The 17,635-nt window shown below is 35.4% G+C and overlaps 1 protein-coding gene across 3 annotated transcripts in view; it reads right to left on the bottom strand.

Moving 5' to 3' along the window:
• Positions 1-17,635, bottom strand: part of LOC127882170 (SID1 transmembrane family member 1-like) — a 59,123-nt gene that overhangs the window by 33,917 nt on the left and 7,571 nt on the right. For 2 of the 3 annotated variants that reach the window (XM_052430654.1, XM_052430652.1), the window contains exons 2-6: positions 4,274-4,395; positions 3,441-3,602; positions 3,203-3,341; positions 1,848-1,931; positions 711-864 (exon numbers count right to left, since the gene is read on the bottom strand). In XM_052430654.1, coding sequence (XP_052286614.1) covers positions 711-864; positions 1,848-1,931; positions 3,203-3,341; positions 3,441-3,602; positions 4,274-4,395 — 661 coding nt within the window. Of the gene's footprint in view, positions 1-710; positions 865-1,847; positions 1,932-3,202; positions 3,342-3,440; positions 3,603-4,273; positions 4,396-11,869; positions 11,889-17,635 lie in introns of those variants that run through there. The other variant, XM_052430653.1, reaches the window with a different exon arrangement.

Below are 17,635 nucleotides of genomic sequence, written 5' to 3'. Positions count from 1 at the left end.
TGAAACTGTACCCACATGCATTAATCCCCACTGTGCATAATCTACAGGCTAGTCTGGGATGAAACTGTATGCACATGCATTAATCCCCACTGTGCAGAATCTACAGGCTAGTCTGGGATGAAACTGTACGCACATGCATTAATCCCCACTGTGCATAATCTACAGGCTAGTCTGGGATGAAACTGTACGCACATGCATTAATCCCCACTTTCTCAGAGCATGGCTCATTTCATAGCTTTCTGTGAACACATCAAATCTTCATTAAAATTGTAGCTAAAATAAGTATATCTTTCTTTATATCCATGACATTTAAGTTCATAAACTGTGAAAGACACACTCGTGAGAATGAGCATTTTTAATAATAAGATCTATATCAACAAGACAATAGCTCCCTCAGTCCGCACAGGCTAATTAGGGACAACACTTTCCCCTTTTTTGGATCTTTTTCTTATAAGAAAGTCTCTTTAAAGTGAAAATCCATTTTATGCAAAAAGTACTGTCCCCAACAAGTCTGTGCAGACTGCATAGGTCAATCTGGGACGCCACTTTATGCATGTGCATTTAGCCCATATTTCCTAAAACAAGCTCATTTGTATTTGGACAAATAAAAACATTAACTTTTTGTATAAGCTTTTTAATAAATTAATTTAAAATGGTGTATCAAATGCACCTTAAAAAATGTAAAAAAAAAGGCTGAAAGACTCTCATACTTGGGATTGTTTTCTTCACAGTGATGGCTATCTGTTTCTGTGCCTGGGTTTGTCCTGCTGGAAGTATGGTTTGTATTGCAGTCTGATCACACTCACTTCTGTCTGGTAGCATCACCAATACAATGTACAGGCGCCCCCTTGGGTAGTTCTCTCGCTACAAAAACAGATAGCTGAAACTAGCTTCATGCAGCTATATGAATCTAAAATATAAAAACAAAAATCTTAATAATGGCAAAACGATTTGAATATTGGAATACTTTATTTTGTTTAGGTTATCCATATTGGTAATGTCCACTTGACAATTTTGGAAACCATATATTCTACAATGGAACTAGAATAATATGTTACTGATATTGAATTCCCCACAACATTGGCCTAGACATAGGCAAACCCTATATTCTATCATGGATAAAATAACAAACTACTATGATTCAGAAAAAAACATGTAACTGCCAGATGGATGATACATGTGACGCAGTCTCAACATGGTAAACATTTTCAGTAATATAATTCTAAAATTGCTTGATAAACACTGAAGTAACAGTCCAGACATGGCAAAATTAAACTTTGCTCTCTTAGTTTGACTTTAACCTTTGAGGTAGGGAGACAGATGTTACCCATGACACATCATCTCCTCATGGTGGTCATTTCTAGCATGTTTTTATCAAGTACACAATGAATGCCCAAAGTCACAGTCTCCACAAGGTTTTTTAAATTGCCAATCGACCTTTGATTTCTAATTGTGAACTTGACTTCTGAGGAAGGGTGACGGATTTTACATGCAACACTCATCATTGTGGAAGTTTGTAGTAAGTTATTTAAAACCAGCAAGATCAATGACAAAGTTACAGGTGGAAGTTTGTAGTAAGTTATTTAAAACCAGCAAGATCAATGACAAAGTTACAGTTCTGATAAGCCTCTAAGAGTGACCTTGACATTTCAAGTATGGAGATAGGTGTTATACACGACATGCATGTACCTCATGATAGTAATTGGTAGTATGTGCAATGCGGAATGACTGCCACTCCATGGATGCATAAATATGTTCATATTGTTAAATATAATCCATACATTCTTGCACTATTTAAAGCATAAAGAGTCTTAAACAAGAAGCAGCTTCATGCAGAATTTACTCACGGTGACTGTGATGGCTCCTTGCGTTGTCATGGTTTGGTACTTGCCCTGGTATTTCACATCAGTGTCAAGATCAAACACCGGGCACTGAAAAACAATAAGTGTCAAAGTAAAGTGTTAAGGTCAAAATCTGGTCACTGAAATACACATATCAAGATCAAACACTGGGCTATAAATTACAAATGTTAAGGTAAACCACTGAATATACTTTAACACAACTGTAAAGTTCAAACACTGGGCACTGAGATAGAAGTGTCGAGGCAAACCACTGGGAAAAGAAATATGAATTTCAAGGTCAAACACTTGGTATTGAAACAGGACTGTCAAGGTCTAAAACACTGGGCACATATATAGGAGTATCAATGTCAAACACTGAGCACTGAAATAGGCCTGTCAAGGGCAAACACTCGGCACTGAAATAAGAGTTTCAAGGTCAAACACTGAGCACTGAAATAGGCGTGTTAAGGTTAAAAACTGGGTACTAAAAAGGGAGTTCCAATGGTCAAAACACTTGGCACTTAAATAGGCCTGTTAAGGACAACCACTGGGCACTGAAATAGGTATGTCAATGTCAAACACTGGGCACTGAAATAGGAATTTCAAGGTCAACTATGGGCACTGAAACAGGCGTCAAGGTCAAACACTGGGCACTGAAATAGGAGTTACAAGGTCAAACACGGAGCACTGAAATGGGCTTGTTAAGTTCAAACAATGGGCACTTAAATAGGAATTCCAATGTCAAACACTGGGCAGTGAAATGGGAATTTCAAGTCAAACACTGTGCACTGAAATAGGAATTTCAAAGCCAAACACTGAGCTCTGAAATAGGCATGTTAAGGTCAAACACTGAGCACTGAAATAGGCATGTTAAGGTCAAACACTGAGCTCTGAAATACGCATGTTAAGGTCAAACACTGAGCACTGAAATAGGCATGTTAAGGTCAAACACTGAGCTCTGAAATAGGCATGTCAAGGTCAAACACTGAGTTCTGAAAGAGGCATGTTAAGGTCAAACACTGAGCTCTGAAATAGGCATGTCAAGGTCAAACACTGAGCTCTGAAAGAGGCATGTTAAGGTCAAACACTGAGCACTGAAATAGGCATGTCATGGTCAAACACTGGGTACTGAAATTGGCCTGTCAAGGTAAGACACAAAATGATTCTTGCACAGTGGGTGTTGTTCTTTACCTATTCCTTTTGCAAATTTTATCATTAATGTGTAGTTAAAAAAGAGAATTTTTACAGATGATCGAGGTCTTAAATATCCAAAGCTGTTAAAATACACACTTTCGCATTTGTGTGTGCAATCCACGTAGATCTTAATTGATTGGCTTTCTATGACTATGAAGCCTGCTTACCTTGATATCCTGAATAGACAGGACAGCACATGTTTTGTCTTTGGATGTTGCTCGGATGAGAACTGAGTCCACTCCTTGTGGAAAGGTATACATGTAGTAAACTGGATTAGATGCAGAGACCACTACTGTCTTAGAATCTCTGGAAAAAATGTACTTTTTATTTATAACTATCCATAAAAATATAACCATACATACTTTGAATTAAAAGCATTAACATCACCACAAAAACAATACATACTGAATGGTGAAGTCTTGAAGAATTTCAGCCATCAAAGTGAATGACATGGGTATGTTTGATTGTGAGGAAATGCCGACTGTAAACATCTCAGTGGATACTCTGTACAAGTCTGTGCTCACAAATACTGGACACAATGTCCTACTGACATTGGTGTATTCATATCTGGAAAACAATAATTGGTCTGTATTCAATAGCGTTTCTAAGACACAGTAAGGGGTCCTAAGCTTCAAATATGAGGAAAAATAGAGTAGGAAACAAAATTAGGGAATTAAGTTCATATGATGTATATGATAGGGAAATAACATTTCCAGGGCTTTGTATCATTTGGGGTTAAACTCCATGAATTTAAAGAAATTTTCTAAGAGGGTGTAGCCTATTTTTTCTGCTACAGTTATAGAATAACAAAAGCCCTAGTAGAATATGTCATTCTGTCATTTAAACTCGAAAATGTATGCAGTTGCTGTTGTTAATTCTGTCATTTAAACCTGAAAAATAAAACATGGGCTGTAGTAAATAATAGTATTTTTTATAAGTATTTGAGTCTGAAATGTTTCTATGCAAATTATCAGTTTTATTTTTTATTTTTACAACAATTACTTGTACTACTTAATTGGTGTGGAACTAGTCGGATGCTTGGAACACACCTTAGGTAATTATATATCTTTGGTAATTTAGGCAAGTTTTTTCCATGATATAAAAGTGCAAACTTTGACATTGCTATATAATACTTGATATATTTAAATGCACATATGTATAATAGTGCTGATATATGTAAAATATCATTTTGATGCTACTCAACTTAAGTGACATAGAGAAGGCCATCACAGACTTACATGTCCCTCAATACAAGAGGAATCTGCCATGACAAGACATCCATCCGTTCCCTTATCACAAACATCACTGGGAACATCTGACTAGCATTGGGACTGGCGGCTGTGATACGTACAGCTACAGTCTGAAATGTACAAAGTGTCCGAAATGTACAAAGTGTATAAAATGTACTAAGTGTTAGTGCTGTACAAGAGCTGTGTGTAATGTACTAAGTGTTACACTGTAGTGCTGCTACTGTCTGAAAATGAACAAAGTGTTAGTGCTTATAAGTTTTGACAAAAAAATCTAAGCAAATATGCATTGATTAATCACATGCACCAGTCAGTATAAGATCAGGCCCTAAATAGACAGGGGCCCACATTTTAAAGGGATGCTCAATTAGGAGTAGATAAGATATATGTTTATCACATCCTGTAAAACTTACTTTTCGTATTACATAACATACTAAAATTTTGATCCAAATCAAGCAGGCTAAATCTTCACTCAATAATTGTCAAGATGCGTTTTTTTAAATTAACAGTATGGGCTACCAAAAATTTATATAAGTAAGTAAAGTTATCTTTGTTTTCATCACTACAATTTGTCTAATGAATAACAAACCATTACACTCTCTATGCTGACAATGTGATGTTTTTCATGTCAACAATATTTAGCGCACTTTCTAGCAGAACATATGGATCAGCATGATAAACTTTCGCAATAAAATTGTAAAATATTTATTGCTAAAGCATATAGATATAGATAACACTTAATAAAGGAGGGACATTTTACAAACTTTGAAATCATGTTCATGGATGGATGAAGTGTACACTGACATTCTTATTAGTGGGTAAATCTGTAAACATTCTCAATTATCATAAACTAGCCCTAAATAGCTAGCTATAGCCTAAGTTTTATCATGATTGGTAAATGCATTTGTTATTGACCAGAAACAAATGTTTGAATCCTATCTTCTAAAACCTGACTGCAAGCATGCTATACCTCAACCCAGTATTTTATAAGATTTGAACTTAGTGACCTAGTTTTTAATCCTTCTTGACCCACATTATAATCTGGGCTAGATAGTGTCAAGATAAACATATCAACTCATTTTCATCAAGATTAAATCATTAATGTTACTTCTAGGGAGGTCACACGTTTTTTCTAAGATTTTACCTGCTGACCTAGGTTTTGGTCTCACTTGAGACCATCTTCATATTGGGCTAGATATTGTTATTATAAACATTCTGACCAAGCTTAATTAAGTGTAAGTCACGGAGGTGACTTAAATTTTAGAGTGCTAATTCTTTTTTCTAAGAGTTGACCTGGTGACCTGGTTCTTGACCCCATTGATCTAGATTCAAACTTGCCCTAGATATTGTCACAATAAACATTCTTGCTTAATTTTAACAATTGTGAGCCAAAACAGTGGATTATAGAGTGGAAACTAGTAACAAGTAAAAGACAAATGACATGCATTTACAACAATCCAAATATGAAACTTTTAAAGCACTTAGTGCTCAGTTAAACCAAAAAGGCTTGATTTATAACATAATGCATAACTGTTGTTGCTAATTTTTGAAAATATCAATTTCTCAATACAAACAATTAGAACAATTTACCAGAAAGCAAAAGTGCATGGTTCAAGTTCAATCTCTTCCAAGTGTAAGTGTTCTGAAAGTGATATTTAAGTGTGCATATGAAGTGATCATGACTTGTTCTCTTCAGATAAATAATAAACAATAATAAGTGATTTAAGTGGTAAATACATGGAACAGGATTTAAGCCCTGTTCCACCAAGCATTTGTTTGAAAGCCATTAGAAAACAATATTTACTACACAATGAATGTGCACAATTTATGAAGATGCATCATATGCTATCGCATCTATAGCATCTATAAAAACTATACCAAACGGGCATCATATTTTACTGGTTTTTATGTTTTGTTTTTTATGTAATTTGGTCAGTAAGATGACAATAAGATAAACAACCTCAAAAGTGTATTTTGTTAAAGCATATGTGTGAGCTTGAACAACCATTGGGCTAGGTCACTGACCAATCTACTTATTCTCACCCTGGGATTTGTAGGATTTTCAGGTGATTTTCAAAAAATCATATAACTACAAAATAGCAAACAACAAAATACTGGTAAAACTACAGGTAATACTGCCTTAAGACTTTAAAAAAAGGCTGCATTATGGAATAAATACTGTTAATAACAACACTTTTGTAAAGGCTACAAAAGTATGAGCAATATAATTTTTTATATGATAATTACAAAAAATATCTCAACATACAACGACTCATTCAAATTATTTAACAAGAGCACCGCCTTGCGGGTGCAGACCGCTCATCTATTTTCTTTTTAAAGGTGAAGGGACTCTCATTTTCAATCACAAAGGAGGGAGGGGTGGAGTGAAGAGCGGTGCATTGTGTGGGGGTGTGGACATTTATTACATTTTCTTCCAAAAATGCGAAAAAAAGGAAAAAAAAAATCGGGGGGGGGGGGGGGGGGGGGGGGGGGAGTGGGGGGGGTGGGGGGGGGGATTCTTGGGTGCGATGGTTGGACGGTATTTCAAACATAAAATAATAAAAATAAATATTTGTGTTTTTTAACCGTTTAAAAAAAAAATTGGGGAGGGGGTGGGGTGGGGGGGGGGGGGCACTGGCGATGGTTTGGGTGGAGTCTATTGTGGTATGTCAGGTAAGAGTAGTTTTGTCAAAGTATCAATCAAATCTAATCATAAATAAAGAAGTTATGGCAATTTTAGAGAAATTTAATAATTTGACCTTGAGTCAAGGTCATTCAAAGGTCAAGGTAAAATTCAACTTGCCAGGTACAGTAACCTCATGATAGCATGAAAGTATTTGAAGTTTGAAAGCAATAGCCTTGATACTTAAGAAGTAAAGTGGATCGAAACACAAAATTTAACCATATATTCAAAGTTACTAAGTCAAAAAAGGGCCATAATTCCGTAAAAATGACATCCAGAGTTATGCAACTTGTCCTTTTACTGTACCCTTATGATAGTTTGCGAGTGTTCCAAGTATGATAGCAATATCTATGATACTTTAGGGGTAAAGTGGACCAAAACACAAAACTTAACCAAACTTTCAATTTTCTAAGTATAAAGGGCCCATAATTCCGTCCAAATGCCAGTCAGAGTTACATAACTTTGCCTGCACAGTCCCCTTACGGTAGTTAGTAAGTGTTGCAAGTATGAAAGCAATAGCTTTGATACTTAAGGAATAAAATGGACCTTAACACAAAACTTAACCAAAATTTTCAATTATCTAAGTATAAAAAGGGCACATAATTCAGTCAAAATGCACGCCAGAGTTATCTAACTTTGCCTGCCCAGTCCCCTCATGATAGTAAGTAAGTGTACCAAGTTTGAATGCAATAGCATTGATACTTTCTGAGAAAAGTGGACCTAAACGCAAAACTTAACCGGACGCCGACGCCGACGCCAAGGTGATGACAATAGCTCATAATTTTTTTTCAAAAAATAGATGAGCTAATAAAATGAAACAAATTAAACAAACTAAAGTTGCAAAAATAATCAGACATTTGCTTTAATATGTCTGCAGATGGCAGCTAATTGACCATTTAGTACCTTACATTTTAAAAAATCTGTAAGAGATAATTTTGATGACAAACACAGCAATTGTACCTATTACCGTAATAACTCTAAGTTTTCGGACACTCTAAATTTGCTTAAACCCCCATTTTACAGCGCTATTTTACCAGATTTGTTGCCTGTTTTTGCTTATCTGGTGTCACTTCCAACATGCATTTTCAAGACCGGATTGCATAAGGTCACAAAACCTGGCAGATTAATGCTTTAGGGCAATTGACAATTGCATTTACGTAATTAGGTAAATTACCATGTTTACCGGTAATAAACAAAGGTTTCACCCCAGAAAGATAACTGGCAAATTCTAAACGCTCCAAAACTTAAGGCACCCCTATTGATATATAAACAATTGAAGGTGTGAGACAACGACTGTCAACCAAACAAAAGATTCCCAGGTTGCAGATTTTTATTTTATTCAATTTATTCAATGCAGTTTCATACTAGTCTAAGAGTATCGGTAAATCTTATGCTCATCTTTGAACCGGTTGGTAAAAAAAGAGCATTGGAGTAACTTCTGGTACAAAAATAGTGCATGTGAAATTATTTGTAGTAAGGTGCAAATCAGTGCCTTCCCCAGGAATTTGTTCAGGCGCCCCGGGGGTGGGTTCGGGAGGGGAGTCCCCTCCCTACCTTGATTTTTTTTAATTTAACGTGTCAATTCACGTTCTGTGGTGCGTTATAACTCAAAGAAAAACAGCGTCAAAAGACGTCATTTGGTGCGCTATGACTCTTCAAAAAAAAACAACAGTCATTTAAAAATATATTTTTTTATATTGTTTAATTGTTTTAAAACTTTTCCGCACAGATAGTAAAATCCCGTCTCGAACGATTCCCCAATACATCCGTTTCAACCCGACTCTATTACTGTATACTTACTATTTTTCAAGTTTCTATTTATTACCCGATAATCCCGTTTATTCCGTTTTTATCAATCTCTTTCTGTTAAATATTTACGATAAAAGCTTTCAGTTATTTCTTTAACAGAAACCTTGCCATTTTTTAAGTGACTATTTAAAGATTTGATGAAATATTGCCTCTGAATATGCGTCAATCCCCTGACCTCTTGTGTGCTTGTTAAAACGCTCAATACACACCATTTGTATGCAATAGACGCGACGTTGTACATGCTGCATAATTTTCGCGCTCTTTTTAATTGAGAAAAAGATTCGACACAAAATGAATTTGCACTGCTAATTAGAAGCAAAAATATTTAACGTTGCGGTAACATTTACATTCGGAAGTGTGTTTCGGATTAAAAACGCGTTAACATCGACTTACGGTAATGGGTTTCGGATTACAAATTTAATTATTCATATTTGAGATTTCAACAAATATTAACCGTTGCGTTATAAATTCAACGATAATTTGTTTACACACTTTACGAGTCGAATAAATGTTTTGACGGAATTATGCATGAAATTCACGTTGTCCACGAGGATCACGGCCGGTTGCCATCATCAGTCTTCTAACTATCGATTATCGGACGAAACATTTACAAGTGTGCGTAATTAATTCAACGAAAATTTGTTAAAGCGCATTACGTGTCGAATAAATGTCAGAAAAACGAGGTGAATCAGTTCTATAAATGGACATGTTGAAATATACATGTACTGGAATTAAATAAATAGTGTTATCACATAATTGTAACCGGGAGTCATTTGAACAACGTACTCGCTATAATAATTAATTGTTTACCACTTGAAATTAATTTCTCATATTAATTATGAGTCATAGGTAACACTTGTTTACAGTAAAAAGGTGTGATGATGATGCCCGAAACCGTCTTTAATGTTCTGTACTGTACTAATTACCGGCTTTATATTACTCAAATGGTACAACTTATTGCTAATCAAGCTGCGATAAACTCCTACTTCATGCCCGACGTCAGTTAAAAATAATGGTCGATAGTTAACCCCGCCCTCATAAGCATTCGCGTAACCGATTGGACGATGAACTTCACCGTTTGACGACTGGAAAGTTACCAGATACATCCTTGTCAGCATTTAAATGACCGTGTAATGTGGCTAGAATAATCGATAACGCGCGTCATGCTATTCTCTTATCAGTGGATTATCCATTACCCCATGTGGTGTTTATGGCGATTACTTGTGAAAGTAGGTACCGAGTGCTCTTATAAAACAGGGAATATTGATACACTGATAGGGAAACCTTGATTTTTTTGGACAATCGCCACTTTCTTTTACTGAAGAATACACTGATCGGAAAATTTCAAGCGCCCCGGGGACTCTGATTTCGAAATTCAAGCGCCCCGGCAAGGGGCGCTTAAATGGCCTGGGGAAGGCACTGGTGCAAATATATCATTCTATAGGTAATTGAAACTATACAGCATGGTTTTATATAAGCACGTACAAGCACGTGATATTAGTCATAAATACAATGGGTGTTATACTTATTGCAACCCTGTATCCAATTGACAATTAAATATTGAACCTATATTATTTTAAATATTTGGACACAATTTTTTATTTTTTTTAAGTGTCCGAAAACTTATATGGGAGTCAGAGAAACTTGTTTTTCTTTTAATACCGTTTCATCTCTTTCTTTGGGTGTATGGATTATGGCAGATAACTATGATTCATGATTGGGCCTTCAGGCTGAAATATCACCCCATCGCCTGATCATCAATACAATAACATTTCAAAACAGAGTAAGAAAAATTGTTTATTGATTGCCCGATTTGGAATGAAACAATCTGAAAAGAATATTAAACAAGAGATGTGTTTGTCAGAAACACAATGCCCCCTTCTGCACCGCTTTGAAGCCATATATTTGACCTTTGACCTTGAAGGATGACCTTGACCTTTCATCACTCAAAGTGTGCAGCTCAATGAGATACGCATGCATGCCAAACATCAAGTTGCTATCTGAAGCGACATTAAAGTTATGAACTTTTTTCGAAACCTAAATGCCAAACCTAAAATGCAAAGTGTGACGGAAAGACAGACAGATGGACGGAAGGTCCGATCACTATATGCCCTCCTTCGGGGGCATTAAAATAAACCAACAAATATAAAAAAATTAATGTATTGCAGAAGACAATTTTCACAGTAACACGTCTTAAAGTAACTTCTTTTACCTATTTTCTTTCTGTATTGATCACCCCTAGATCTTTAGAAAGTGTAAAATGTAATACTATTGATAAACTGAACTTAAAATGTATACCAAAATGAAAAGAAAAAAGGGTGAGTCTTTTCATTGAATTAGTAAATTAGTCAACTTTTGGTTATAGAAGGCAAATAATTTATAAAATGACCGTTACATTGTTCATAATTATCATATATCATTTACATTGATGCCCGAGTCAGTACTGGCTTTATATTGATACCGTAAATACCAGCTTCTGCGAAATATACTTTGTTTTGGGGGTTAACCTTAAATAAAGAAATGCGCTTGATTTTTTTAACATTTTCTCACATGTACTTTAATAAAACTGACAATTCTTCTTACAATAATAGTTAATCACATGATACTGGAAAATTATTAATTTACTAAGATATAAGGATAAATATCAAAATAGATTTTTGAATATTATCTACAATTAACACTGATGAATAGGAAAATCATTTTAAATTGTGTAGGTTTTGCTGTTGCAGTATTTTTCAAAGCTAAGGAACCACATGTTGTCATACAAGAAAATTGAGATATCAAAAATATATCAGAACTCTTGGAAATATTTTTTTAATAAGCGAGATTATCAAAAAATGAAATTGGAGTGTGAACACTACTCCTTTGCAAAGAACTAGCACCCCAAATTGCAATACATATGTTAAGAGTGTTGTTGTTCTTTGATGATTATCACTGTAAACTTATTAATAGCCTCTAGTTATAAAATGTTGAAATTGCATATGCCCCATTGTCATTTATGAAGACAAAAAAGTTAGTTTTGCTGACCGCAATATACATAAAAAGCAGCTTAAAGTTGAAAATCAATTAATAATATGAAATTGTAATTATAGTACCATTGTAGTATTTGTGGGTTAGAGACCTGAGCACTGGGTGAAAGTTTACCTTTCAATATGGCAGCTTTTCTTGAGAGCAAATAATTTAATATTTAGTTTTTAAAATATCCGCGATCATCAAGAGTTATGGGTGACAAATTTGAGTTATCTTTGGATTTAAACATTATTACAACATAGTGATTTGTGTTCGCTATCAAATTTACTTGTGTTAACCATTCGAAATCAGTCTTTGATGAATTGCCTCGTGTGTCCGAAATAACCGTTAGAGTCCGAGATCAGAATGCCGCCCAAGAAATCGAACCGTAATAATTGTGAGGACTGTAAAAAGGAGGTAGGGGCAGATGATAAAGCATTGGTGTGTTGTGTTTGTGAAAAGTGGCATCATATAAACTGTCAACATGTTCCCATGGATGATTATAAATTTCTCACAAAATCGGACGATAGCATCCAGTGGTATTGCAAAAGTTGTAGAGGAGCTTCTCAAAAGCTACTCAAAATGCTCACTTTAGTGTCAAAAAGGCAGGATCAACTACAGGAAGAGGTCAAAAAAGTAAACGGTGGATTAAAAGACGTTAATGGGAAGTTGTCAAATCAGACGGCCGAGATAAGTATTGTAATGAAAGATGTGGCGGAAATGAAGCTCAAGCTACCGGAAGTGATCAGCGAAAAGGTTAGTGAGGTACTTTTAGACAAGAGGGAAGAGGATTTGAGAGCTAATAACATGATATTCTTTAATCTTAAAGAAGCGGAGAATGGAAGTTCAAAGGAAAGGGACATTGAATTACTAGGGGAGGTAATAAGTAGCATTGGAATAGATTTGGATCCATCACAATTAGAGAACGTAACAAGATTAGGTCGTCTCTTCCCAAACAGTACGAAAATACGCCCCATAAGGCTATCCATTGAGAGTCGCATCAAGAGGGGAGAAATATTAAGGAATGCTTATAAGCTAAAGGACATTGGTAGACTTTCAAAGGTGGGAATAGGGAGAGACCTCACTCAGAAGCAGAGAGAAAACAATATTATACTGAAAAAAACACTGGAGGCTACGAAAAAAGACTTCCCAGGGAAATTATGGGCTATCCGGCGGGATAAGATTGTTGAACTTCAACCCAGACAAGCAATTAACTTGCCAGCTGGTGCAACAGGGACTTCTCTCCCCGCCCCTCAAGGGTTGGGGGACGGTCATTAAATGGTTTGGTTAACAATGATTGTAATGTAAATATGTTAACAGTTAAACATGTTCAAAACACAGTTAATCGCGTTCAAAATGTTCAAAATATTGTTAATCACGTTCAAAATGTTCAGTTATTAAGTAGTTCAAATGAAAGTGTGGATTATGCAGGGTGTTCAAATAATTTGTTAAATGGTTCATCTGAAGATACAGATACATTTTTAAAATTGTGCTTTACAAACGTTGATTCGTTATCGAATAAAGTTGCAGAACTTGAGGCATTTTTAGACTTGGTACATCCAGATATATTTGGAATTTGTGAGGTTTTTCCAAAGTCAGCTAATGAAAAACTGAGTATAAATGATCTGAAGTTTACAGACTATGATGTCTTTAGTCCTACTTCGAATGGGAACAGAGGTGTATTGTTTTTAATAAGAAAATATTTGAAAGCTACTAATGTGACTACTTTTGATAATTCAGGATTTAACGAGAGTGTCTGGTGTGAAATCAAAATTCCTGGAATTGGTGTGTCGCTATTAGCTGGATTGATTTATCGTAGTCCAGGCTCAAGTCATGAAAATAATATGGAATTATTGGAATTATTAAATTATTCATGTCAAAAGAATTACACTCATTATGCTGTCATGGGGGATTTTAATTACAAGGATATAGACTGGTCAATACCAACATGTGATTATGCTATTGGTTCAGATGGACACAAATTCTTTGACTGTTTTTTGGATAATTTTCTGTTTCAACATGTGAAAGGAAGTACACGCTTTAGGGATGGACAATTGCCAAGTTGCCTTGATTTACTTTTCACTAACGAGGAAGCTATGGTAGATGAAGATTCAATTGAAATAAACCCGCCATTGGGGAAAAGTGATCATTCTATAGTTAGCTGTAATTTGAAATTATATGTTGCTGAACTAGGTGAGGAACCAGTCAGACGCCAGTATTTTAAAGGGGATTACGAGGGCATGAAAACAGAATTAGGTTTGTTAGATTGGGATTGTTTATTTTATGAGAAGAATATTAACGATATGTGGGCTGTTTTTAAGTCAACCTTGCTTGAAATCTCATCAAAGTTTATTCCTGAGAAAAAGTCAAACTCAAAACAAGTGAATTCACCATTGTGGTTGGATAGAACTGCAAGATTAGCAATTAACAAGAAAAGGAGCTCCTGGAAAAAATATATGTTTTCACGTTCACATGATATTTACTTGAAATATGCTGAGTGTAGACAAGAATGTGCTAATATTGTGAAACGTTCCAAAAGAAGTTATGAGAAAAAAATTGCAAATGAAGTAATTAAGAGCAGCAAATCCTTTTGGCGATATGTTAATTCTAAGAGAAAAACAAAGGATTCCATAGGCATGTTGGTAAGGGAGGATAATACTGAAGCTAAGACAGATTTTGATAAGGCAGAAACATTAAATTGCTTCTTCAGCAGTGTCTTTGTTGGACCAGACAATGCAGGAAATGACCATATTGATATTGTTCAACATGAAAATCGGAATTTACTAGAGAATATTTTGTTGTCTGAGGAGGATGTGTTAAAAGCCTTGAATTCACTTAACCCAGAGAAATCACCTGGTCCGGACTATATTCACCCTCGGGTTCTCTACGAAACTAAGAAGGAACTAGTAAAACCACTATTAATTTTATTTAATCAGACGTTGAGTGAAGGAGTTATTCCCGAGGATTGGAGGAAAGCCATTGTTTCTCCCATTTTTAAAAATGGAAGTAAGATAGAGCCAGCAAACTACCGCCCAGTTAGCCTAACTTCTGTGGTGTGTAAATTATGTGAACGTCTTGTCCAGGATAAACTCTTAAACATATGAATGACAACAAGATATTTTCTGACGCACAATATGGGTTCAGATCAGGAAGGTCATGCTCTATTCAGTTATTAGAGATTCTTGATAATTGGACAGAATCCTTAGACAAAGGTGTACCAATAGACGTCATTTACCTGGACTTTGCCAAAGCCTTTGATCGCGTTTCACACGGGCATTTGATTCATAAATTACACAAGTTGGGTATTCGAGGAATAGTCCTGAATTGGATTAGGGATTTCTTGTCTAGAAGAACGCAGTGTGTTCGTATAGGATCTACTTTATCATCATGGACAGATGTAGTAAGCGGAGTCCCTCAGGGCAGTGTAATCGGACCGATACTTTTTCTGTGTTTTATCAATGACTTACCTGACATAGTATCAGGAATTGTTAAGATTTTTGCTGATGACACAAAGCTTTTTTCACCAGTAACAACAAATGAGGAGTGTTATAATCTTCAATCTGACCTAGACAACTTAAGTGACTGGAGTGATAAATGGAAATTAACATTTAATGCAAAGAAATGCAAAGTTCTTCACCTTGGAAGTTCAAATAGTGACTTTCGCTATTCCATGAGAGACCCGGACGGAAATTATACAGCCATTGAAGCAGTTACAAATGAGAAAGATTTAGGTGGGACTTTTGACGAGCGGCTAAGTTTTAACCAACACATTACAAACATTACGAATAAAGCACAGCGAACTCTTGGCTTAGTACATAGATCCTTTGAGTGTCTTGATTTAGAAATGTTTTTGCCTCTTTATAAGGCTTTAATCAGGCCAACCTTGGAATATGGATCATGTGTTTGGTCCCCTCACCTAAAAAAACATATAAAGTGAATTGAAGATGTTCAAAGAAGAGCAACTAAATTATTGCCATTGGTGGCACATCTACCATACGACCAGAGACTTCGAAAGTTGGGACTTGTCACACTTGAGAACATAAGGGACATGGCGGATATGATGCAAATTTTCAAATCTTTACATAAGCTAGATGATTTAAACTGGGAAAAATTGTTCGATCTGGCTGAGGATAATCTTCGTGGTCATTACTTGAAACTAAGAGGCAAGAATTCCAAAAGTAATGTAAGACTCAACACCTTTAGTCAAAGATCAATTCATTACTGGAACAGTTTGTAAGAATCAACAATAGCTGCCACAAGTGTAAATCAATTTAAATCGTTGCTAAATTCTGAAAAATGGAACATTAAGAAGTTAAACCCGTTTGTAATTTAAGATAAATTAACAATTAATTTTACTAAGCGCACTCTAGAGAAGTTTTAATAAAAAAGTAATTATCAGAGAGAGATTCTAAAGAAGAGACCATTTATCAGAGGGGCCACTACAGCATAGCTAAATTACGGCCCAACAGTCCATGTATCCAGGTATCCAGGTATAATGCGGCGGTCCATACAATAACCGAAAAGCACCGAAAAGCACCGAAAAGCACTCAATTTCTCTATATATATATGCAATATATCGTTTTTAGTGTATGTTAACGAGTTTAATTAGTAATAAATGGTTATATGATTGTATGTTTATACTACATTGTGCCCAAAATGGAAAATATCGGCAATTACCGACCGAAAAGCACTTCATGTGGAAACCGAAAAGCACTCAATTTCTCGCTATATATATGAATATTTGCGTTTCTATTGGGTGTAAACGGATTGAATTAGTTATAAATGGTTATATTTCATGCACATTTATACTACCTTGGGTTTATAACGAGGTATTAATGCCCGAAATTGGATAAATATCGGCAATATACCGACCGAAAAGCACTTCATGTGAAGACCGAAAAGCACTCAATTTCTCGCTATATATATGAATATTTGCGTTTCTATTGGGTGTAAACGGAGTGAATTAGTTATAAATGGTTATATTTCATGCACATTTATACTACCTTGGGTTTATAACGAGGTATTAATGCCCGAAATTGGATAAATATCGGCAATATACCGACCGAAAAGCACTTCACGTGAAGACCGAAAAGCACTCAATTTCTCGCTATATATATGAATATTTGCGTTTCTATTGGGTGTAAACGGATTGAATTAGTTATAAATGGTTATATTTCATGCACATTTATACTACCTTGGGTTTATAACGAGGTATTAATGCCCGAAATTGGATAAATATCGGCAATATACCGACCGAAAAGCACTTCATGTGAAGACCGAAAAGCACTCAATTTCTCGTTATATATATATATAATATTTGCGTTCCTATTATGTGTAAACGGTTTAAATTAGTTATAAATGGTATATTGCATGCATATTTATACTACCTTGTGTTTATAACGAGGTATTAATGCCCGAAATTGGATAAATATCGGCAATATACCGACCGAAAAGCACTTCATGTGAAGACCGAAAAGCACTCAATTTCTCGCTATATATGTGAATAATTGCGTTTCAATTGGTGTAAACGGATTGAATTAGTTATAAATGGTTATATTTCATGCATATTTATACTACCTTGGGTTTATTATGAGGTATTAAGCCCCAAAATTGGATAAATATCGGCAATATACCGACCGAAAAGCACTTCATGTGAAGACCGAAAAGCACTCAATTTCTCGCTATATATATGAATAGTTGCGTTTCTATTGGGTGTAAACGGATTGAATTAGTTATAAATGGTTATATTTCATGCACATTTATACTACCTTGGGTTTATAACGAGGTATTAATGCCCGAAATTGGATAAATATCGGCAATATACCGACCGAAAAGCACTTCATGTGAAGACC

This window comes from Dreissena polymorpha, chromosome 5 (genome assembly GCF_020536995.1).
Source record: "Dreissena polymorpha isolate Duluth1 chromosome 5, UMN_Dpol_1.0, whole genome shotgun sequence".
NCBI lineage: Eukaryota > Metazoa > Mollusca > Bivalvia > Myida > Dreissenidae > Dreissena > Dreissena polymorpha.
Note: the sequence above shows the minus strand (reverse complement) of the source record. Positions and strands in the feature narration are given on the sequence as shown.